The following is a 25,367-nucleotide window of genomic DNA, read 5'->3' on the forward strand; positions in this document are numbered from 1 at the left end:
GTAGTAAGTTCTTTGTCCATATGAGTTCAGCAGAAGCATTTGCTAAGGCCTTGTATTCCGCTTCCGTAGAGGAGCGGGAAACTGATTTTTGGCGAGTGGACTTCCATGAAATGATGTTTGTACCAAGATAAAGAATGTATGCAGTGGTTGACCTACCGACGTCATTTACACCCCCCTAGTCAGAGTCGGAAAAGGCTGAGAGAGTGAGAGCGGAATTGCGATTGAGGAAGAGGCCATGATGGATGGTGCCTTTAAGATATCGAAGGACTTGTTTGAGAGCCTGCCAGTGTGTTTGGCGCAGACTGTGCATGAATTGAGACAACTTGTTAATGGCATATGAAATGTCCGGTCGAGTGAATGCGAGGTATTGAAGTGACCCTACAAGTTTCCGGAAAGGAGTTGCATCCACCGAAGGAGATGAGTCGATATGCGATAAGGGTTCGGTGGCACTAAGAGGTGTCGTGACATCCTTTGCACCATCCATGTGAAACTGTTGTAGAATATCTTGAATGTAGCGATGTTGCGACAAGAAAAGACCTGTAGGTGTAGGAATAACCTTAACACCCAGAAACTGATGAAGCATGCCAAGATCCTTGAGGGAGAATTTTTGGCTTAAAGACCTAATGAAGTGATCGAGAAAATGTGAATCATTTCCCGTAAGGACTATGTCATCCACATAGACCATGAAATAACAAGTTATTGTTTGATGTTGGTATATAAAAAGAGAGGCATCGGCTAAAGATTTACGAAATCCAAAGCGAAGAAGAAATTGAGTGAGCTCAATGTACCAAGCGCGTGGAGCTTGTTTTAAGCCATATAAAGACTTTTTGAGTTTGCAAATATGATGTGGGTATTGAGAATCTATGTAACCCGGTGGCTGAGTCATGAAAACCTCCTCATGAAGAGTGCCATGAAGGAAAGCATTGTTAACATCTAGTTGTCGCAATGACCAATTGTTGGACAGTGCAATAGAGAGAACGGTGCGAATGGTGATGGGTTTAGTGACGGGACTAAACGTATCAAAGTAGTTCTTCCCGTGTTCTTGGAGAAAGCCTTTCGCTACAAGACGAGCCTTGTATTTTGCAATGGAACCGTCAGAGTTACGTTTGATCCGGAAAACCCATTTACAACCAATGGGTGTATGAGAGGTCGCGGGTACAAGCTCCCATGTTTGATTTTGAATGAGTGCGTTGAATTCCTCATTCATTGCATTGCGCCATTGCGGGTCTTTAGAAGCTTGAATATGAGTGGTGGGTTCAAGGGTAGGTGGGAGCGGGTGAAGAGTGGTGGTGTTTACGGTATTGGAGTTATAGTATTTAGGATTGGGTTTATGGTCTCGTTGAGGGCGTGTAGAGGGTGGAGGTGGTGGTAGGGATGGAGAGGAAATGTTTGCATCATGTGTGGCAGTTTGAGAGAGAGGCGGTGTGATGTTGGTTTGAGGGGTGATAATGGATGAGATGGTTTCCGGTGAGGAGGCTGATAGTGAGGAAGGTGTGGGAGTAGATGGATTCAAGGATTCTGTAATGGAAGGAATGGTGTTATTGTCAGTAGGTAGTGGAGTGGAAGTGGGGCTTGGTTGCATAGGATGTGAAGCATGTGCATGAACATGCAAAGGTGATGCGTAAGGGTTGGGTATAGTATGAGGTTTTGGTTTTCTTTTTTTAGTAGGTATAAATGTTTCGGGTGTAGGAAGGGAATTTATATGGGTACCATGTGCGGTGAATGAAAAAATATGGTCAATGAATTCAACATGACGAGAGTGATAGAGACGGTTTGAGGCGGGATCATAGCATTTATAAGCCGACTTAGAGGCGGAGTAACCGAGAAAGATGCACTTGATGGAGCGCGGATGGAGCTTGGATGAGGCATACGGTCGCAACCACGGGAAACATAGACAATCAAATGGTTTTAGTTTTGTGTAGGTTGGTTGAATTTTGTATAGTCGTTCATAAGGCGACTTGAAATTTAAGATTTGTGTGGGTAGTGGGTAGATAAGATAAACTGCTATTTGAAAAGCATGAGACCAAAAGTTGAGTGGCAAGTTTGCATGGTGAAGTAAGGATAATCCGGTTTCAACAATATGTCGGTGGCGTCTTTCGGCGACACCATTTTGTTCCGGAGTGTGTGGGGGAGTGGTAAAGTGAGAAATCCCATTCTTTTGAAGATAGGGAATCAAGCCAATGTATTCGCCTCCATTGTCGGAAAAGAGGGACACAAGCGGCATTTTAAAGAATTTTTCAACTAGAGATTTGAATTGTGGAAATAAGATTGCAACATCTGATTTTCGCTTGATAGGGTAAAGCCATGTGTATTTAGAGTAAAAGTCGACAAAAATGACATAGTATGTGCATCCATCATTTGAAGTTTGAACCGGACCCCAAACATCCGAGTAAATAAGCTTGAGTGGTTTTGAAACCTTAAATGAATTTTCTCCAAATGGTTGTTTATGACTTTTATTTAACGAACAAGCATCACAATGAAAAGAAACATTTGACATTTTATTATAACCAAGTCCTAAATTATTGAGCAAAAGTTTTAGAACTTTGATGGAGGGATGCTCAAACTTGTGGTGCCAAGAGAGAAGCGATCCGGATGTCTTGATGCTTGAGTTGAGTTGATGAATGGGTTGTTGTGGATACGATGAAGCATAATAGACGTCATTAATGTTCACTCCCCGCATGAGTCGTGCCCCCTTGCGAAGTTCCTTAACAATAAAATAAGAAGGAAAGAATTCAACAGAAACATTATTAGTTTTGCAAAGTTTAGCGACCGAAACGAGATGATTACGTAAATGAGGGACAAGCAAAACATTGTTTAAAGATAATGTGCGAGTGGAGGTGGGAATGGAAGTATGGCCGGTGTGAGAGATAAAGAGAGTTTTACCATTCCCAAGCACGATCTCATCGGGCCCACCATATTTTGAGAGGTTGTGTAAACATGACCGGTCATGTGTGACATGATGAGACGCTCCGGTATCAAACATTAAAGGTGATGTGGGTAGCGAGGAGCTTGACACTGAAGAGTTTACCGTTGGGTTGTTATGTGGCCCCGCCGAGTTCACAGCAACACTGTTTTCTTGTAAAAACCTTTGGAGCTTCCGACAGTCTTTTGTTTCATGTCCTGGAATCTGGCAAAAATTGCAAAAAGAATTGTTTCGGTTAGTACGAGCATGTTGTGTGGCGCCACTATTCTGATTTGGAGAATGATTATTGCGTGGGCCATAATAGTTGGGCCTATTATAGGACCAGGTTCCATAGTTGGGGCGAGGGTAGGAACGTGGGGTTTGTTTTTGAGTGCTGTTAACTGTGGTAACAAGAGGTGTGGAATGAGATTGTTGAAGAGATCTTTCATGATCTACTAGCTTTTCATAGAAGTCAGAAAAACTCATGGGTGTATCTCGAATTTTTAGAGCAACAGTAATAGGTTTATAATCTTCGCCTAAATGGGTGAGGATATGAACAATGAGGTCATCATCATCAATCGGCTTGTGGGCTAGGGCCAGTTCGTCAGCAATTGCTTTCATCTCATTGAGATATTCAGCAATAGGTTTGGTTCCTTTGGTGTGGGTGGCAAGTTTTGAGCGAAGCGAGATGATCCGAGATCGCGAGACGCTAGCGTAGCTCTCGGTCAAACGTGTGAAAAGCTGGTGAGATGTTTCAGCAGAGGAGACGATTGGTTGAATCGTATCCGAACAACTTCCAAGAAGTGCTCCGAGGAGGTTTTGGTCTTGGCGAAACCAAAGACGGTAGGCAGGATTCGGTTTTCCTTCAAGTGTTTTTGGTGGGGGTTCAGTTCGGCCATCGACGAACTGCTCGAGTTCGAGACTCATGAGAGTGGATAAAACTTGTTTGCGCCATGAGATAAAGTTGGTGGCTGTTAGTTTGATGGAAAGTGAGTGTGGGTAGAGAGCTCAATAATGGTGGAAGAAGTTGACATGATGAACAGTGGGTTTTGAAGCGAAAAAGAAAGGTAGTGGAATGGCTTTGGATCGAAAAACTCAAAAGGAGTGTGAAGGCTCTGATTACCATATAAGAAATGTATGGTTGATATATTTCATTGATACAAACTAACTGATATAAACTTAATATATAGACAATACTGGGAAAGGAAATGAGCTAATTCTATGGTCCTAGCTAAAATCAAGGATCACAATCATTACAATTATATACATTCTAAATATACATATGGCTGAGATTGAGCAATGATGTAGCAATATTCTTTATGATTTGGTAATATTCCTTATAGAATTAAGTTTGTTGTTTGAAAGATCAAGAAACATTAAAGAAGTCAAGTTTTGTAAAAATATTGGTAACTTTCCTTCAAACAAATTCCAACTAAGATCAAGTGTTCGTATACTCGAAAGCGTAAGATTAGCATCTCCAAGATGAGTTTTATCGAAATGAGCATTCGAAAGCTCGCAATTCGACACGTGTAACTCTAGTAAAGAAGGAGTCTTATAAAACAGTACCTTATCGAAATCTTGTGCGCCCGTAACATTCACTCGACTTAAATCAAGATACTCGAGTGACGTAAGACTCGAAACCCAAGCAAAATCATCAACAACTAGTTCCAGGCTACCACCATGATGATCACCAAGATCAAGTACACGCAAACTCGAAAGTTTTCCTATTTGATGTGTAACAACACCCGAAAAGCCTGCGAAAGAAAGATTCAGATACTCGAGCCGGGTCATCAACCCGATGAACTCGGGAACCGGGCTGTTACCAAAAGAATTCCCACTTAAATCCAAGTGGCTTAAATGAGTCAACTCGGTCAAACTCGAGCTCAACTCGTTTCCCTCTAGCTGATCAGCATTGGTTCCGAGATCAAGGCTGATCACGTGTCGTGTGGCGTTATGGCAGCCCACACCGATCCACCGACAACAGTTGTCTCCGGTCCATGACGATAGTCGATTAGTACCATCTGATGTAAGACTGTTTTTAAACTGTATAAGAGCGCGCCTCTCGGGTTCCAAGCAACTGAAACAGAAGTTTGTAGTTGCAAAGATGAGGAAGAGAAAGAAGCCCTGAACCAATAGGCATGCCATGATAAATCAAGCTCATTCTTATTGAAGTTTATACAAGTTGACACCATATTTGTACAATGTACATGGTCAAGAAATATATATACAAGTTGTTGACTATTTCAATTTTCAACACACGTAATTCATAATAGTCAATTTTGATCATTATCAGACCCTTTAAACTATTAAATTGTATCTAGAACACTGATGAAATATACAAAAATATATTTCACATGACATCTTTATTCATAAATCTTTTGAATCATGCATTTGCAGTTTAATGCCTCCACTTGGGATAAAAGGAGTCGTGCGTTCTGACCTGAACCAAAATAACTCTTTCTAAAAAGTTGGCATGTTTTGACCCGAATAAACATCAGCTAAACCCATCTGGACCTTGGCCTTGACCGACCCAACCCGCCAATTTTGACAGCCATTGTAGAAAAACAACAAAATATAAACCAATAAATATTGGACAAAACTCAGATTTGGTGTGAAAGCTTATAAAAGAATATTACTAACTTTAATATAAATGAATGATTTCTTGTGATGTGATGGCTAAAGGTGTAAATGAGTCAAAAGACGCTTGTAAGCTACTAGAGATAAGCTCGTTAAAAGCTCGAATCAAATTGAGCTTATACAAATTAACTCCAGACCAATCCTGAGCCTAAAATTAGCTTGTTTACGAAATGAGTCCAGCCTACACTTAATTTAGCTTTATTAGCCTTAAAAGAGTTTAAATAAGCATATTACTTATAATAAAAAAATAAATTTCTACAATAATAATTATTATATATAAATTTTTTAATGAAAATGATGGTATTCGAAGAGGCATAACACTCTGGACCCTAATGATTTCAAACCAGTTTCTATAGTATCCAGGGCGTAGACACATTAAGAGGAACGGGCTCGGCTAATCCCGCACAAAAAAATAGTGATATAAATTTGTGTATTTCGGCATCGTGCCCGTAGAAATTTCGGCATTGAACTCAATAGTAACCTTTACACCGTACCCTTAGTAACCTTGACAACGAACCTTAACCCATATTTCTATTAAATATAATAACTTGTTGAGCCCCTTCATTAACTTGTTGTATTTTAATTTGATTTTGTTATATTTATGTGAAGACTTAACCCGAACTGCTTAACTAAACTGGATAGAAAAATTCTGAATGTTAGTGATGGACAATTGGTCATCCGTTCCTCAAAAATATTCAAACCAGAAGGAAATAGAAAAATTTTGAACGTTAGTGATGGACAATTGGTCATCCGTTCCTCAAAAATATTCAAACCAGAAGGAAATAGAAAAATTCTGAACATCAGTGATGGACAATTGGTCACCCGTTCCTCAAAAATATTCAAACCCGAAGGAAAACTTTTTTTGAATACATAGTATCGTTGTCAAACCGGCTTGGTTACGGGTTGATTCGGTTAGGGGTGAGCAGAAAACCAAAAAAACTGAACCGAAGCATTAACCGACTGTTAATTTTTTAGTTATTTGAAAATCCAATTTTTGGGTTTAGGTTCGGCTATCCATTTTTAAAAAACCGAACCGAACCGATTAATCGAAACTATGTTTCTACGTGTTTTTTTAAGATATTATGACCGGAAACAAAGCACCAAAAGAATACACCGTTGACGTTGATGAAAATTATGAAGATGATAAAGATTGGGTCTAAACTTTGAAAATAAATAAAATAATGAATAAAGTTTCGGGCGAAACTTTTTAGTGTTTTTTATTAAAAATTTTGCTACCTGTTTTTGTATTTTGAATTCAATATATATAAAGTATTCTATTTTTTTTTTTTGTGTAATGTCCGCACAAAAAAAAAAACCGAAAATAACCGAAAATCGATCGATTGGTATTTTAAAATAACCGATAGCTTCAGTTTCGATTTCGGTTTCACCCAATAACCAAACCGAACTGTCCTCGTGAGACGCACGTGCACAAACAGATAAGAAACCCAGCTAAAGGAATCACACGTCAACGCTCATCAATGGAGGAGGAGTCAACCAACGATTCAATATCCGTACTCGCCACCAAAATATGCAACCAAATCAACTCCGTCTTCACCACCACATCTCCTCTCCAAACCACCGTCGACGAAATATCCTCCACCGCATCCCGTGGCGGCAAACTCTTCGTGTACGGCGTAGGCCGTGAAGGTCTGATGATGAAAGCCTTGTGTATGAGACTAGCTCACCTTGGCTTATCTGCTCATTGTGTTGGAGATATGAACACCCCTCCTATATCATCCAATGACCTGCTTATTGTGTCTGCTGGACCTGGAGGGTTCTCGACTGTTGATGCGATTTGTGGTGTTGCGAGAGCGAATGGTGCCCGGGTGCTTGTTCTCACGGCCCAGCCGGAATCAGGTATCGGAGACGAGCATAAAACCGAAAATACCAAACCGAATTAAATGAACCCAAATATAAACAAACAACTTTATGTTTTTGTAAAAACTGAACTTGTGATACGGTTTTGGTTTTATGTGTAATTAAAACCGAAACAAACCGAAATCACGGATTTCATTTTTTACTTTTGAACTTTATGTTAATTATAAAATTTTAATAATATATAGTGTAACCTAAATAATATAGCTTTGAGTGTATATTAATTAAATAATTATTAGCTAAGCAAAAGAATTTAAGCTTGATTCATTAATTTTTTTGTCAAAAAATTTTCCAAAGATTTTCAAGTGGCATAACTAGTGTAAACGAGCCAAGCTAAGCCCGAGCTCAGCTTGTGTGTAAATTTTTCAAAAATTTAATTATTTTTGTATTATCTGAGAAACACCTTAAACAAGTCTAAGCTCGGTTCGAGCTCGTGTAGTACCTTAAATGGGCCAGAGCTCGACAGTGTGGTGTTAAATTAATATATAGAAGTCGAAAAGAGGTAAACCTTAAAAATACACAAGGCTCGTTAACACTCGATGAGCCTAAACGAGCTTCCTATACGAAGATTGAGCTCTGGCTCGATAACTAAACAAGCTTTATTTGAGGCTTGGGCTCGAGCTCGAAAAATCTCGGCTCATTTTGACCTTTTTTTGGTTTGAGCTAAAGTAGACTGCGAGCGACTCACCTCGTTTGCATCTCTAGTCAAAACCGAAAAAACACAAACCCAAAAACCGAGACCTAAAGGTTTTTAAAAACTCGAAAACCAAACCACCCATTCAAACCCCAATTACAAATCAATCCTAATATACATCTAATATGTGTGCATCCTTTAATATCAGGATCTTCGGTGAAGTATGCGAGCGTGGTGGCACATGTAGCTGCGCAGACAATGGCGGATGACAGTGTGGATGGGGAACAAAGAGGAGCATCGCTGCTGCCGATGGGGAGCGTATACGAAGGAGCATTGTTTGTGTTGTTTGAAATGGTGGTTTTCAAATTGGTTTCGGTTTTGGGCCAAAGTCCTGATGAAATCCGAGCTCGGCACACCAATTTGGAGTAGAATCAGTACAAGTTTATTTGTCACAAAAGGAAAAAACTTTGAAAGTGTATGCATCATAATGGATTACATTTTAAGTTTATGTGACATGAATAGAACTTGAATGTTTATGCAACTGTTAGATGATATGGAAGATGATTTAATGCAGCTCCCATACAGATAGATGATACTTAGTCAGTAGTCAGGGGTGTGCATAGGGCGGTTTGGTTCGGTTTTAAACCCTTGTCGAAACTAAAACCAAAATATTTGTTTGTTGTAGTCTCTTAACTGATTAGCTTTTCAGCTTTTGTCTTTGTTTCGGTTTGATAAACCAATTTTTACACAAATGAAGTTAGGCTTTTACATTTTTGGGCCTAATCAGAAAATGAGTTTGGGCATTGAACATTAGTTGCCCACTTAAGTACTTAACTAAATAAAGTTAGTTCTACCTTTTATCTCTACTCGATCCATGTCATAAATACACCTGGCCGTCCAAATCGCTCAACGCTCGTTGCTCGCTCGAAAATTTCTTGGAAAATGCTCGCTCGTTTTATCGCTTGATTAAAAACGAGCCGTTCTGCTCGGTTCGGTATGTAAACGAGCCAATTTTTAACCCCTTTAATTTTTTCCTATTCCGTCAATTTTATAGTTTTATTTGTTCGCTTCAAGTTTTTAGAATACTAGAAGTTTGTTTACATGATCAATTTATCTCACTTCAAACTTACTTTTAATAAAAAATTATAATCTATTACACGTTTGTTTAAAAATCACTACATTATTTATAAAATATATAATTTATAACCTTCAAATGTGTTTCTTATTGAAAATTTTAATGTGAAAAAGAAATAAATAATGTTCGAAATCGCTCGATGTTAAATCGAAAAATACTCAATTCGATTTTGGCTCGTTTTGGTTTTCGGTTCGGTTCGATTTTAAACGAACCAAGTAACAAGCAAGCGTTCACTTGATCGCCCTACCTCAAGTGCATTGCTAGGTTTGATCTAATACATTAAAGTATTAAACAAAATGTTTTATTTATATCTCTTGTGAATAGCGTTGGTAATCGTGCTCCATAGGTCCACATATATGTGCTACATAACACGAAAACTCTTATCTTGCAAATATCCTAAGGTCAATCATGGACCATTTGTTGTGTATTCATAGTTTTCTAACTCTTAAATTCTAATTTTAGAAGGGTTCGAGCCCCGTCTATAACTTGTTGAAATAATTCAGTTTAGTGTAGATTAGATTTAGATGGAGTATGACAGGTAGGGCCGTAGGGTGACATCTAGCTGCTAAAAAAAGCAAGTTATAAACAAAAATCAAACTAAAACCATCGGCATCGAGTCAAAATGACCTAGCCTTTAAGGCTTTGACCAACAACCAAACTTTAAAGGGAAAATTCCTATAATAGCCCATTTAAAGAATGTGTTTTCAAAATTATCCTTAATAATTCAAGTTTCCAACTTTGTCTACTTGTTATCTCGTCGCCGACGACATGATAGCGAACACCGACGATGTGTTACCGAAACAAATAGAATAACGACATGTGGCCGGAATCTGGCCGGAATAGGTCGTCGACGATGCGTTAGTGGATAACGCATCGCTGCTACCCTACGTTAGCAACATAACGTATCGCTGCTACCCTACGTTACGTTAGCAACATAACGCATCGCTGCTACCCTACGTTACGTATAACATAGGGTTGACGATGCGTTATGTTGCTAACGTAGGGTAGCGGCGATGCGTTATGTTGCTGCTACCTTGTTATGACAACACAAGGGTTCCACGATGTGTTAGTGATAACGCATCGCTGCTACCCTACGTTAGCAACATAACGCATCGCCGTACCCTACGTTAGCAACATAACGCATCGCCGCTACCCTACGTTAGCAACATAACGCATCGTCAACACAGATTCCGACCACGTGTTGTTATCCTATTTGTTTCAGTAACGCATCATCGGTGTTCGCTATCATGTCGTCGGCGACTAGATAACAAAGGGACAAAATTGAAAACTTGAATTAGTGGGGATAAACTTGGAAACACACTCTATGAATGGGCCATTTTGAGAATTTTCCCAACTTAAAGCTTATGAAACTAGGGTTTGAAGAAGGTTGACCTCAGCCCTGAGTAAATTCCTTGAAGGTGTTGATATATAAAGGTTTCCTTATTTTATGTAAGTTTAGAAAAACTTATATAATTTTTTTTTAGTTTTTATGCTTACATATAATTATTAGATGGAAGTCTTCAATTGTTGATAAAATCTTATTGATTCGATGATTTTATTAAGAAGATGCATCTAAATCATTCATCATTAACAGTATTTAATTTATGTATTTAATTTACACACGTCTGAATTGGTCTACTTATTCATTAAGTTTCAAAGATGATGCTAAAAGAAAATATTACCTATTTATCCCTTTACATGTATTCATAGCTCTTAGCATGCCACACAAACCACCTTTTTCACAACCAATCACCACCATATCGACATACTCAAAACTCACTTACTGGCTTAATGTCTCTTAACTATTAAGATCTATTACTGGTTCAGCACTTACTGATGTAAAGTTTGACAAACAACCCTAAGTGAATTACTTGATAATCAAATATCCAAATAGTATTTTAATAGTTTATTAAAACTTACTGACTCATTTAAGGATTTTAATTATATCTTATCTAATAATATCCCTCTAAATATATATATATATATATATATATATATATATATATATATACATATATATATATATATTACACATAAAACATATTAAGTGGACAAAATGGTAATTCATTATTTTCAGGGAAACGTCGTTAAATTATATGGGTCATTAAGTCCTCAGGCTAAATTTACAAATTCCGGGGATCTTCTTCAATTCCATCTTCAATGATATCGCCTCTACACTTCATCTTCCTCTCAACATCCCTTTCAATTCATAATTGTTGCCTTTAAGTGACCATTAAATGACTATCCAACCAATACTAGCATAATTGTGTAGTTTAGTTTTAACCAAAAAGCAAGGGGGCTAATTTTATACACATTCTTTTTTCACAATATAAATATAGTAGGGGCCATGAAGCATAAAGTGATAACATTAATGTGTAAATCACTAATACTTGAATGGAATTGCCAAATGTAAGCATAAAGTGACAACATTAGTGTGTAAATCACTAATACTTGACTGGAATTGCCAAGTGTAAGCATAAAGTGGCAACATTATTGTGTAAACCGCTAATACTTGACTGGTACTGCCAAGCATGGTAGCCACGATGCAAGGTACTAAGATGCAGCCGAAACATATTAGTTTCTTACTCACGAGTGGCATTTTAGAAGAAAATAATAGTCTCTCATAGCCCTTCAAGGTATGATGCCATTGATTACAAGTAAAAATAACATCTAAGAAACCTATATTGCTTTTTTCTTGCAAGTTTTTGGCATAAAGCTAAATGTTCAAGTTTTTGAAATAGTCAAATGTGATTTCCTATGTTACAAAAGCTTTTCTAAGGACCAACCAAGCGAATATATTACAACATGTATTTTTAATTTATGGTGTTTGGGTAAGTTTTTTTCTTCCGAATTACTACTAATTGTTTGTTAATTACGATTCATGTTGTTTAGTGGGTATAGTGGTCCTTATTTTAGCATTTATCAAATAGTGCTTTAATTTAGTTAATTATAATTCTTAAATCTTGCTTGTATTTTCGTATTCAACGGATAATAAATGAATTATAAGTTATAACATAACACATATATTGTAACTTAATGACAGAATTTAATTGGTCCAGTAATATAATACGATTCAATGAGAGATTTTGCATGAGGTAATAAAATAGACAAAAGAATAATGGAATGAAATGAATTATTAATATTTCATTGTCTTATTTAGTTATCACATAGGAATAAAATGAATCATCACATTATTATTATTATTATTATTATTATTATTATTGTTCTTTTTGTTAAATAGTAAATTATTCAGTCATAAATTTTTATCAATTAATAAAATGATAATAAGATAATGCAATATAGTAATAAAAGTATAATAACAATTATCATTTAATAGTTATATTATAATAAAATAATAATGATGATGATAAAGTAATAATAATAACAGTAGTAGGAGTAATTATTATTATTATTAATCATTTTTCATTCTATTTCTAGAGTGAATGAATTAAACCATTTTTTACTAAGGAATGAAAAATGTTATATATGTAAGGAATTGCATTCCTTAGGAAGGATTGATTCTATTGATGAATGACAACCAAACATGTTTTATTTCGTTCATTTGAAATGATTCATTTCATTCCGCCTATCATTACTTCATACCAAACGCTACCTTAATGTTTCTTGTAGCCCAGTTTCGATTTTTGTCCTCTCATTTAGTTTTGATGCCAACATATGATGATGAGAGACTAAGCGAGACCAGACGAGTATATAACGTTCACTAGTTTGATCTTTGAACTGAACGAATTTTACTTCACCACGCTGTCATGTTTTTTTACGAATGTTCATAAACGTTGACCTTATGTGAAAGTTTTCCGGAATCAAAATGCGACGATATCCTAATACAGTGAACTTAGCCAGTAAATGATCTTTTTTTTCGGAACGACCAACTAAGTAACGTCGGGTACTCCGTATGCGGCCTCCATTGGCTAAAGGTAGTCCGAGCCGGCCACGAGTCCGGACGAGCGAAGCCCCTAGCGCCCGCGGTCCACCTATTGAGGGATTCCCAGGATAAAACCCGACCACCACGCTCACCAAACGGCACGACAGCGGGGAGCCGCTAAAACCATGTGAGATCAGGACTCGAACCCTGTAACAAGCCAAAGTCATCCCTCATATTTCTCATATAAATTAATGATAGTAAGATTTAAACTTTTTATCTCTCACTAATAAAGTAAGTGCTCTACTATGGAGCCATATCCAATTTATGCTAGTAAATTATCTAAGTAATTAGTAAAAAAAAAAGTATTTACCAGAGCATTAAAACTTGTCGTGCCCACGGGCGAGGTGAGCAAACTGGGTTTTACCGGGAACGCCAAGCCAAACTTGAACGCCAGCATAGATCCCGATCATGTCAATATAGCTGGCCTTAGTGGGATGATGGGGCGATTTGATCGCGCAATAATAACTTACCTGTGAAAGTCACCGTTCAGAAAAAAAAAAAGGAAAAAAAATTAAAATAAGATAGAAGAAACGAGCTGCTGCCGACCAAAATGGACATTGCCAACATGATTGAATTGATAATCCATCCATCCCAATGGGTTTGTTTGATCCACCCATCAACAACTTGCCACATAAACATAAACATAAACATAAACATAAATACTAATACTTTCGTCTTTTGCGTACCTTCTAGTTCCTTCCTCTTCTTATTCATTCTCTCTCCTCCTATCCACCACCGGAATATTATTATTATTATTATTATTATTATTATTATTTCATTTACTTTGATTTCTGTATTTATAACCCCATGGCTCCAGATGACGCCGGTAGATCCGTTCCGACGCCGTTTCTGACCAAAACGTATCAGCTCGTAGAAGATAAGACCATCGATGACGTCATCTCCTGGAACGATGACGGATCCACGTTTATTGTGTGGAACCCGACTGAGTTTGCGAAAGATCTGCTCCCTAAATACTTTAAGCATAATAATTTCTCTAGCTTTGTCCGCCAGCTCAATACTTATGTAAGCTAAAACAGATTTTTATTGCGAGAAGTGTACAAATAACTAGGTTATACAAATTATATTGATATGTAACTTTTGAACTAGAGGAATTATTATTATTAGGTTATTTTAATTTTTGTAACATAATTAATTACTCTAGTTATTTGTATGTTTAGTATTATGTTGGTTATCTTTGACTTAGGGGTGCAAACGAGCCGAGCTCAAGCTCGAGCTCGGCTCGTTTAACTTACATAGTGCTCGAGCTCGGCTCGTGAGTAGATTTTCAAGCTCGAGCTCGGCTCAGGCTCGGCTCGTTTACCATTTATAAGTTATTTTTTAAATAATGTAATTATTTTTATATATTTTTTCTATTATAATTTTCTGTATAAAATAATATATACTATTTAGTTATTTTTTAAAACATGATATATATATATATATATTAATAATTATTAAATGTATATTATAAAAAATTATATAAATGGCAGGCTCGTTTAGGCTCACGAGCCGGCTCGAGCTCGATAAGTGAAGCTCGGGCTCGTTTTATTAAACGAGCTTATGTTTAGGCTTGAGCTCGACTTGTTCAAGCTTTTTAACGAGCCGATCTTGAGTAGCTCGCGAGCAGCTCGGCTCGTTTGCACCCCTAATCTTTATATAGGATCTCACCCCTTATAACCATTTGGATGTGGCAGGGTGTGCGTGGTACGGTTCGGTGCAGTTTTGGGCTAAAACCAAACAGAAAACCAAAACTTTGGTTCTCGCGTTTTTGAAACTGTTCAGTTTCTCGGTTTTTGGTCATTTGAGCTTGCAAATTTTTAGGTTGAAAAGAAATTTGTCGAAAATAATGAATTTAGGTATAAATAATTTTGTTAATTTGAATATAAATAATTTTGTTAATAGTTAACTAACAGACTATTATAGATTTTACCAAAAATATTTTTATTACATATGTATTAAATTTTTATAAATTACTTAAATTAAAAATATAAAAATCTAGAAATTCGGTTTAGTACGGTATTTTCAGTTTTTATTACATGCAAAACCAAAACCGAATCGTTAGTTCGGTTTTTTACAAAAACATAAAACCGAACTATATGTTTTTGTTTCGGTTTGGATTTTTCAGGTTTTTGGGCTTCGGATCGGTTTTTTCGGTTTCTTGCACACCACTAAATTATGGATAGATATTTTTTTAATTAAAATTGTTTTGATATTTGATAGGGATTTAGGAAGGCGGTGCCTGATCGATGGGAGTTCTCTAATGACTGTTTCCGTAGAGGCGAGAAGCGGTTGTTAAGCGATATACAACGACGAAAGATCGCAATTGCTTCACCGTCACAACCACCTGCTCCGGAGGTAGCCGTTGTAGCTACGCCTGTGGTTACCGTTGCAGCGTTGCTGTCTCCGCCAGTCAGAACGGTTTCCGCTAGCGATTCGGGCGAGGAGCAAGTCCTGTCGTCTAACTCGTCTCGAGTCGCTGCGGCTAGTTTGAATTACGAAACGACGGTTAACGGAGGAAGCAACGGAGGAGGATGTAACGCGGAGCTTGTTGGTGAGAATGAGAGGTTAAAGAAAGAGAATGTTCAACTGAATAAAGAGTTGAGTCAGATGAAGAGTTTATGCTCTAATATATATGAGATGATGTCTGGTTACTCGACGGATAAACCGTCTGAAGTTAGTAGTTCACAGCAACCATCCCAGCAGGTGGCGAGGACGGGCATTGAAGCGCTAGACTTGTTACCATTGAAGCGGCTAGCCGAGGAGTGTGTTGGTAACGGTGGGAATCTTGTAGAATCAATGGCGGGTGATTTGATCTGCCCTAGATTATTCGGTGTAGCTATAGGGATGAAACGGTTGAGGGATGAAGCGGGAGGTCAGTATAATGATCTGCAGCTTCAGCAGCCTGGAGTAGACGTTAAGTCAGAGTCGTTGGATCGTAAGGAGAGCGGTGGTAGTGTCGATAATCATGATTCTTCGTCGACGATGAAGGAATGTGAGCGGTCGGATCAGATGTAGGAGTAGTGTGTACTGTGTAGGTAGATTGAACTTTGAAGACTTGAGTTTTGATTTTGGAAATCAAAGGTTAAAGTGTGTAAATGTGGTACTAAAAGTTCACATATCATGTAGCAGAAGCTATTGGACTTTTGGCCTTTTAGTTGAATTAGATTTACTTTTGTTAAAAGGTCAAAATTTTACAATAAAGTGTGAATCTTGTATGTTATAGTTTTATAAAGTTAAAGTTGTTTCTCAATGGATTTAATTTTATAGTTTTGTGTTGCTTAATTTATCCCAATTGTTAACTACTTTATATTTGTAACTATAGGTCAACATTTGGTGTAAATAGAATAGCTATTGTTCTCTTTTATCATTTATCAACATAACATTTGTAGCTAATAAAGATGAAATTAGTATAATTCATGAAGAATACATCAAAGGGGGAGATAATTCTCGAATCGGTCAATACCATTCAATGACGTCGAAGTGGTTAAGTACAACATGTTAACAAACTAATGATTTGGCCCCTGGTTTGTTACGCTATCACATTTTGACCTTTCGGGTATGTTTAAACAAAAGATTAAGAGATAAATTATAAGGACGGTAGACTCGATTCATTTCATTCAAATTGAATCAAAGAACTAGGGTTTACATAGCTTACACTAAAGGTATAACAATACATAACACGAAAGTAAATAACAAAGAAGTGTCGCTAACCATTCAAGTACCCGAACTTTCCAATTTAGGATCGTAATTTTTAAACAACTTAGTTTTGTTATTCAGAAAAAAGGCTTGCAACATAGCTTGTTGTCTGTTTGCCTTTCATTTCAACAACGTAAACACTACTAATGAATAAATTAAGAATTGGGTCATCCAAAATACCCACTTCACTATTAACTAACCAGGAAAATAACTAGTTAACTATTGGGCCATTCCTGAGATGGGCTTAACTTAAATGGGCTAAACCCAATAACATGATGTTTTGTTTAATTCACTTAATATTATAGAGAAACTGCCATTAGGTAAAACTCTAATTTGTTTAATCTGTAAAACAAATTCAAATAAATAAAACTTCTTTTTCTTGATAAATAGAAACATAGTGCTTACAAACATGAACCATTGCTCTTTAGAAAGAACTCTACAAAACCTCATGTTTGGATTCCTTTCAAGAACTTAAGCACATGAAGCATACTGGGCCGATTAACCGGATTTTCCGACACACAACTCGCTGCGACTTGAAGCGTCTGAAGCATCACGGGCTTCGAACCAGCATCAACAACCGTTGGATCAAGCACGTCAACGGCCTGTCCTTTCTTGATCTTATAGCAAACCCACCCCACCAAATTCCCACCTTCCACATCTTTAAACTCGAGCCCGGTTGGCTCCTTCCCGGTCACGAGCTCAAGAAGTATCACTCCAAAGCTATAAACATCACCCTTGGTCGTTGCCCGCCAACTTTGACCATACTCGGGCGGTATATAACCAAACGTTCCCGCCAAATCTGTACTCACGTGCGTCTCACACGCACTTATCAACCTCGCAAGCCCAAAATCAGCAACTTTCGGAACAAAATCTTCATTTAACAAAATGTTGCTTGCTTTAATATCTCTATGAATAATATGTGGAATAAACCCGTGATGCAGAAAGGCTAACCCACGAGCTGCACCGACTGCAATCTTGAACCGTTTAGCCCACGTCAAAATCTCCATGTCCCCGGTCCGGGTTCTTAGCCAATGGTCCAAACTTCCATTAGCCATGTAGTCATACACGAGCAGCTTCTCTTCACCAAACGAACAATAACCGAGCAACGACACAAGATTTCTATGCTTAACTTTACCCAACGTCTCCATCTCCGCCAAAAACTCGCGTTGACCTTGTGACTTTGACTGGTTAAGTTTCTTGACCGCAACGATTTTCCCGTCTGGTAACCGAGCTTTGTAAACCGTACCGAACCCATCGTACCGACAATCTTTGATTTACAAACATTATTGGTGGCTGTTAGAATGTCTGCAAGAGTTAACTTCACAAGGACCTGTTCAAACATGGCTACATTAATACTTAACGATTCTTTCGATCGGCTGCTACTCAGATAATAATCGACCGAGCTGTTATTATTAACATCGAGACTTTCACAGTCGGGCTTTTTCTTTATTCTGCGAATTCGTTTTATTGCCACGATCGTTATAAACACTGTGACTAACAACGTCGCGATAACCATCGAAGCCAGCGACCAAATGTTGAAAAATTTAGACCCTTGTTGGAAACCCGAACCCGGACATTGTAAACCAAGAACCCCACCACACAACTCTTTGTTCCCGGATAACGAAATTCTTGACATGTTTATGCATATCCCGGTTTTCGGAACCGGGCCTTCCAATCTGTTTCGGGCCAAATTCATGTTGTTAATATTGGAAACCCCACAAAGACTATCGGGAATTCGACCCGAAAACTTATTATCCGAGAAATCTAAAGACTCGAGTTGCATCAGATTCCCGATACCCGATGGAATCTCACCGGTAAACGAGTTCCCGTGAAGATCCAAAGAAGTCAAATACGGCACGTTGCCTAACGCTTCGGGTAATACACCCGAAAACAGATTATTACTCAAATTCAAAACTTCAATCCGCCACTCGGATGACCTGATAAACAGCCAGTTTACACAGCCCGATAACCGGTTTTGTTGTAGAAACAGCCCGACAAGATTCGCCATGTTTGAAACAGTTGAAGGTAGTTCACCTTCAAGCTTATTATTACTTACATCCAAATGAGTCAGCCCGGTTAAGTTTCCGAATGTGGATGGAATCGAACCCGAAAACCGGTTTTCAGTCAAGTTTAGCTTAACCAAACCGAGGAGTTCGCCTAATTCAGGCGGTATACTCCCGGTAAGATTATTATTCCCCAAATACAACCCTTGAAGCTTAACAGACCGGCTAAACTCCAACGGTAGGTTACCGGATAACGCATTGTTTGATAAATCCAACGTCATGAGATTCGTTAACTTCGCTAAAGATTCCGGTAACTCACCGGAAAGCATGTTATCATTAAGCAAAAGATCCACCACAACCAAACAATCCCCAACTCATCCGGAACCGAACGCGTCAACCGATTACGCGAAAGATCATACAACCCGTGATGCTGAACAAAACTCGAGTCGGGTATACCCACTTCTCGAAAATACTTCGACCCACCCGGGATTGAACCCGAAAGCTCATTATTCGAAAGCACCAAACACTGTAACTGATACAAAACCGTGATCTCAACCGGTATCGACCCGTTTAAACTATTGTTACCAAGATCCAATGTAGTAAGAAAACCACATTTCCCAATCTCACCCGGAATTGAACCCCTGAAATTATTCGAATTCAAATTCAAAACCGAAAGCGAACCCAAATTACCGATTTTCTTCGGGATTCCACCCGTTAACCGATTATTATTCAAAATCAATCTTTCTAACACAACAGCATTCCCAACTTCTTCACCAAGAGTACCCGATAGATCATTATTACCTGCCGAAAACTCCATTAACGTCGTCGAGTTCCATAAACTAACCGGAATCGATCCGTTTAACATATTCGAGTCAAGATCAAGAGCTATTAACGGAAGGTTACCTAAATAATCAGGTATACCCCCAATAATATTATTACCAGACATCATCAACTGAGTTAAACTCCCACAACCCGTAAACGTGTCACCGATAATACCCGAAAGCATATTATTTTCGACATCAAGCTCGGTTAACAAACCCGCGTTACAAATCTCCTTAGGAACAAACCCGGTTAACAAATTATGACTTAACCCCAAAACACTAAGAATTGAGCAATTCCCAAGTTCCGGAACCACCCGGCCCGTAAACCGATTACCCGACAACAAGACCGAGTTAACCCGATCCCACTTCCCGATCCAACCCGGAACCGGACCCGAAAAATGGTTACTTTCGATTGAAAACGACAACATCGGAGGGTTAGATAACTCTTCTGGTAAAACCCCAGACAACATATTAAAAGACAACATTAACGTTTTAAGGCTCCGACAGTTTCCTAGCTCACGAGGTATAGAGCCGTTGAGCTCGGAGTATACGAGGTTTAAAATGGTCAAACTTTGGAGTTGACCAAAGGATGATGGGATTGAGCATTTTAATGGGTTATAAGAAAGATCTAATTTTGTTAAGGATGTTAAGTTACCAAGTGTTTCGGGTAATGGGCCTTGGAGTAAACAAGATGGGGAGTAAAAATTTTGTAACTTTTTTAAGTTACCGAGTTCTTTCGGGATCGGACCGGTGAAACGGTTAATACCGATGAAAAGATCGGTTAGGTTTATTAAGTTACCGAGTTGGTTTGGGAGTGGACCGGATAATGAGTTGTTGGCAATGTCTAGGAATATTAAGTTGGTGAGTTCTGTAAAAAGTGACGGTGGTAAAAAACCGGATAATAAATTGTTACCGAGACCGAGGGACCGGAGTTTTGTGAGCCGGCCGAGTTCCAATGGGAGGACTCCGGTTAATGAGTTGGAGGAGAAGTCTAAAGCCTCTAAGTTTGTTAATCTTTTAATGTTAGGAGTAAGTACCCCAGTAAAAAAATTGGGTCCGAGTTCGAGAACTTGTAACTGAGTCAACTCGGTGAGTTGACTCGGTAACTCGCCGGAAAGTTGGTTGTTACCGAGTTTGAGGACTCGGAGTTGATGGAGTTGAGATATGATTGGTGGAATGTTGCCGGAGAGTTGGTTGGATGAGAGGTCTAAGGTTATGAGAATGGTGAGATTGAAGAGTGAAATGGGAAGTGGGCCTTTGAGTGAGTGAGTGAGTTGGGAGGACGAGTGAGGTGACTCGGTTGAGTTGACAAGTGACACCTTCCCATTGACAATGTGGGGTTGTGAGGTCCCATTTTGTGAGGGAGAATGTGGTTTTGAGAGATGTTAAGGTGTTTGTTTCAAGGGTTTGTTCATCAATGGATACATTGATAATAATGGTGAAGGATAATAATAATATTATGCATGAGAGATGAAAAACCTTGAAGTTGAAGTTGAACTCCATTTGTAATAACTTATTTTTTTTTACAAATTTTGAAGGGGTTTTATCATGGAGAGTGTTTGGGGAAGATGAAGCAATGAAAGTATTTATTACACAATATAAAAAGTAAAATATAAATTATTAATTAATAATAATATTTGTCTTGTGTAGTGTGAGGTGAAACGGCGTCGTTTGAAGTGGAAGAAAGTCTTTTGAGATGAGTGGTCAAACAAGTTTGAATGGATTTGACAATAATGACCTTGAAAGTGAGAGATGAAGGAGAATATACAAAGATATTGGTGTCATTTGACACATGATAAAGTCATAAAACCTTGGTTTTAATGCAATGTCCATGGGGTGATAAAAATGGGAACTCACGTGCAATTTTTGCTTTAAATGGTATGTGATTAGAGATGGTTCTGTTTTGTCTTAATTGTAATTTATAGTGAGGATTTATTGTAGTGATAAATAGAGTAAACAAAAATTTGTTGATGATTATATGCTTTTGGGTGATGCATGTATCTTACAAGTTTCTTTTTTTTCCTTTTTTTTTTGTGATGGACAACTCATTTGTAGTAATGACGATCACTAATATAAAGTTTTCCTTTTTCAAAAAGATCTAAATACTTATTTTTATATCCAGACATATTTTGAACTCAAATACCGTCAATGTATCTTTTGAGACATTGGTGTGTGAATAAGAGAAACTGAATGTACGCAAAACAAAAAGTATGAGTTCTCAGTAAACAAAATATTTAATATGATTGATATGTGGTGTTACGTAATAATGTTAACAAGAATTTGCAGATGGATATGATCAAACATGCACTAACTGGGTGGTTAGGTTGATCATGAAGAGGGAGGATCCATCATTTGAATGCGGGTCAACTGTCAAGTAACCCGTGGTTTTTTATTTGTTATCTATGCTATTGAAAATCAATTGACATGTTTTTTTTTAATAAAAAAATCGACAAAATTTGTGTAATTGTAATAATAGAATGCGTTATGTCGGATTAGTAATCATGTTTCTTTTCACCAAAATAACATGAGTTTAAATCTTTTAATCTTATACTCTTTATTTTATTTTATAATCGGACTACAATAAAAAATAAAAGGTTTTATATTGGGACAAGTTTAGAAAGCTAGACATCCGGTATAAAGGAATGTGTTATAAATAGCATTTATCAAATCAAACTGAAATCCTATGTTTACATTTTATTTTATTTATTTTTCGATCTGTGAATTTTACAGTTAAGCTATCTTACTGAGCGAATACGTCGCGCCTTGCCACCCCACTCAGACCAACTATGTTGATATGATCGGGATCCACGCTGGCATCCGAGTTTGACTTGGTGATCCCCGTAAAACCCAGTTAGCTCACCCACCCGAATACACTACTACTTAAAATATCTTGATACCTCAAATCAATTTTGTAAAAAAGATGTGATTCAATAAAAACATATTGACTCCTCTCCTATAAAAGAAATTATTAGATTACTACTAGCATGATGTAAAAAGAATAAATTTGTGACAATAATCATATATACTACAAATTAGTTCTTTCTAACTCATGCCAACATGTGTATTTTTGTGTAAGACTTAAGTATTTGTCTTTTATGAACAAATTTTTAAAGCACTCTTGAGGCATGTGCCTGTCATTTGCCAGGTATGTAGGGAACCCATCAACGGCGGATATAAATTATTTATACATATAATTTTTTTGAATCAATAAAGTTATGTTTTTAATTTTTCTATGAAAACAAACCCAGTTACCCACACACCTATAATTTAAAAATGAGATATGGTGATGGTTGGATTAATAAGAAACACTCTTCAAATGTAACCTTTTATATAGCCAGCGCCATTTGAATGGCGAGAGGGGGGGGGGGGGGTTGTTTATTGAGTAGTGTTATGATTTTGGTGATTTACACGGTGAAGAAACACTAATCGACCTCGGGCAGATTACGGATAATCTGGGGGTTAAATAGATGTTTCCCACGAGGGGTTAGATCCAGCGAAGATGGTTCTTCTGAGAACCTGCAAAACAGACACCGTGAGCTTGTCACTGAGAAGGGGGGTACCTCCTTGTGACCACCCTCCGGCGTGAGAATCAGACTAGATTGCTCTTGAATATAAGTGTATATTAAGAGAATGACTAGAGCAGATATTAGGTAATATATCAAGACATGAGATATGAGATAAGATATAAGATGATACCATTTCAAGGTGTTGGAGTATTTATAGCCGAAGGTAGGTTTCCAAGCAGGTACAGCCGGCTGAATAGTGTTCCTGTTCTGCCAACTGTGGGCTACGCACATGCCATGCTGGTGGTTGGTGGGTAGGCAGCGGCTGATAGTGACCAGGCCGGCTGTGTACTATTCCTGTTCCACCAACTGCAGGCTATGCACGTCCTCCGACAGGTTGGTGAGTAGGCAGCGGCTAATAGTGACATATAGTACAAGAGCGTGCTGCTCGTCATACTGTTGTCAGTGAGCTGTCGTATCCTTGGTCAGATCTTTTGTCCATACCTCGTCAGGTACAGTACAAAAGATCCTCCAGTATCGTACGGACTGGCTCATTTGGGCGGGAGCTTTCCCGGCTTTGTGCGGGAGTGTTCCCGGCTTGCTCACTCCTTCTTCAGGTGACATTACTGAATTATTTAAGAGTTAAGTGTAACACCCCGACCAAAGGCGGATTATACATCGGGGCGCCACATATTGTTTCATTACTCGTGACACTATTGGGTGTCAATATTTAATAAATACATTCATTCGCGCACGCGCAAAGCAAAAATAAGATAACATAAATCATCATAAATCAATATATTATAAATCATAATATTCGAACAGCAATAACTTGTCTTGATACATTTTAATCTAGGTCAAAAATAAAGAAAACTTCCTACGTGTTCACAAGCTCCAAAACAGCTACTGCAAACCTGAACATGTGTTAAAATAAAACGTCAAACACTTGCGTGTTGGTGAGAAATCAAGTTTAATACAATACATAGATAACCATAAATCTGCGCGCAACATGTGTATGTCTGGTTTTCAACAAGGGTGTAATCTGATCGGGACCAACTCTAAGATTCATAAGACTGCCAGTGCTCACAATTGAGCTCACAAACAAAACAAACTGTGCATGTGTAAACAAAAGAGAAAATCATAAACGATAGTTCTCCCGTGTTCATCTAATGGTACCATGAAAACTGCGGAATAGACCGACAAGACGGTTAATGATCCACACATACAAATAATCAGCCAAGTCTACGTCCTCAACACATGGGATACTGCGCGACTAAAGTTCATAAACAAGTTTAAGACTCTAAGTTTGTATGAACACATGAACATCCCAAAACGTTAAAAGCAAAAAGGGATTAGGTACGAGATTACTCACTTGATAAACGATGCGGTGTAAGATAAAGCAAGAACCAACTTTAAACAAGCACAAGTTAACCTATAATTAAAGATTATTGTTTTAATGATTGGTTTTAAGTCTTGATTACAAGTTAGCGTAGTTAATAAGTAAGTTATTATATATAATATATTACCGGAAAACAGGGCAGAACAGGGAGGAAGACGGAGGCAAAGAGGGAGGCGGCAGAGAGAGCAAGGAGGAGGACAGGAGAGATTGAGTGTTTTGTGTGTGTAGTGTTAGGAAAATAATACTATTATTTATAGAGAAACCCTAGGGAACACAATCCCTAGAAAAAGGGGAAAAGATCTCAAAAAGTAAAAGATTCCAAAAGCAAAAGATATCAAAAGATATGGCAGCTGCAGGGGGCAAGATAAAGCTGTCAGGGAACAGTAAAAAGGCATGGGCGGTCAGAAAAAGGTACTGGTCAAGCATGGCAAAAGCAGATTCTCAAAAGATTAAGTCAGTCACTTTATCTGTCAACCAATGGGGTTGGTGCGCATGCTGCGCCGAAAGTAACTTTTCAGACATAAAGCAGATTAGGTCAACAGCTCAAAAGATAAGACAACACAAAAGCAAACGGCTAGATTAAACAGAAGAAAACTTAAAGGGTTTAGCGCGAGAAGGCTAAGGCGCGAAGGCATACACAGAAGGTCAAGAGAGCGCGAGCGCGAAGGCAGACAGAACTAACCTTAACGCGTCGCGGAAAGAACTTCATTTCTAAGCGCGCCGCGGGAAGAATCACATTTCTTAGCGCGCCGCGGGAGGAACTAAAATTCCTAGCGCGCCGCGGGAAGAACTATAATTCTTCGCGCGTCGAGGGATGAA

At 38.1% G+C, this 25,367-nt stretch overlaps 2 protein-coding genes and 1 pseudogene across 3 annotated transcripts; 2 read left to right on the top strand and 1 right to left on the bottom strand.

Moving 5' to 3' along the window:
* Positions 1-6,979: 6,979 nt before the first annotated feature.
* LOC143627018 (uncharacterized) lies at positions 6,980-8,602 on the top strand. Its single transcript, XM_077096925.1, has 2 exons — positions 6,980-7,396; positions 8,257-8,602. Exons 1-2 carry the CDS (start codon positions 7,018-7,020, stop codon positions 8,475-8,477), a joined length of 600 nt encoding a protein of 199 aa, XP_076953040.1. The 5' UTR covers positions 6,980-7,017; the 3' UTR covers positions 8,478-8,602.
* A 5,294-nt stretch (positions 8,603-13,896) lies between these two features.
* On the top strand, positions 13,897-16,308 carry LOC143627019 (heat stress transcription factor B-2a-like). 2 transcript variants are annotated; one of them, XR_013152528.1, is made up of 3 exons: positions 13,897-14,149; positions 15,347-16,226; positions 16,259-16,308. XR_013152528.1 is itself a non-coding variant. In XM_077096926.1 (2 exons), the coding sequence occupies exons 1-2, from the start codon at positions 13,934-13,936 to the stop codon at positions 16,139-16,141; spliced, it is 1,011 nt and encodes a 336-aa protein (XP_076953041.1). In that variant the 5' UTR covers positions 13,897-13,933; the 3' UTR covers positions 16,142-16,303. The 2 variants fall into 2 exon arrangements, 1 of the variants encoding a protein (XP_076953041.1); XM_077096926.1 differs by having other exon boundaries at positions 15,347-16,303.
* A 936-nt stretch (positions 16,309-17,244) lies between these two features.
* On the bottom strand, positions 17,245-21,149 carry LOC143627046 (uncharacterized; annotated as a pseudogene).
* Between the last annotated feature and the right edge of the window lie 4,218 nt (positions 21,150-25,367).

This window comes from Bidens hawaiensis, unplaced genomic scaffold (genome assembly GCF_021521415.1).
Source record: "Bidens hawaiensis isolate Kalapana, Puna unplaced genomic scaffold, B.hawaiensis_p1.1 tig00004595_1, whole genome shotgun sequence".
Classification (NCBI taxonomy): domain Eukaryota; kingdom Viridiplantae; phylum Streptophyta; class Magnoliopsida; order Asterales; family Asteraceae; genus Bidens; species Bidens hawaiensis.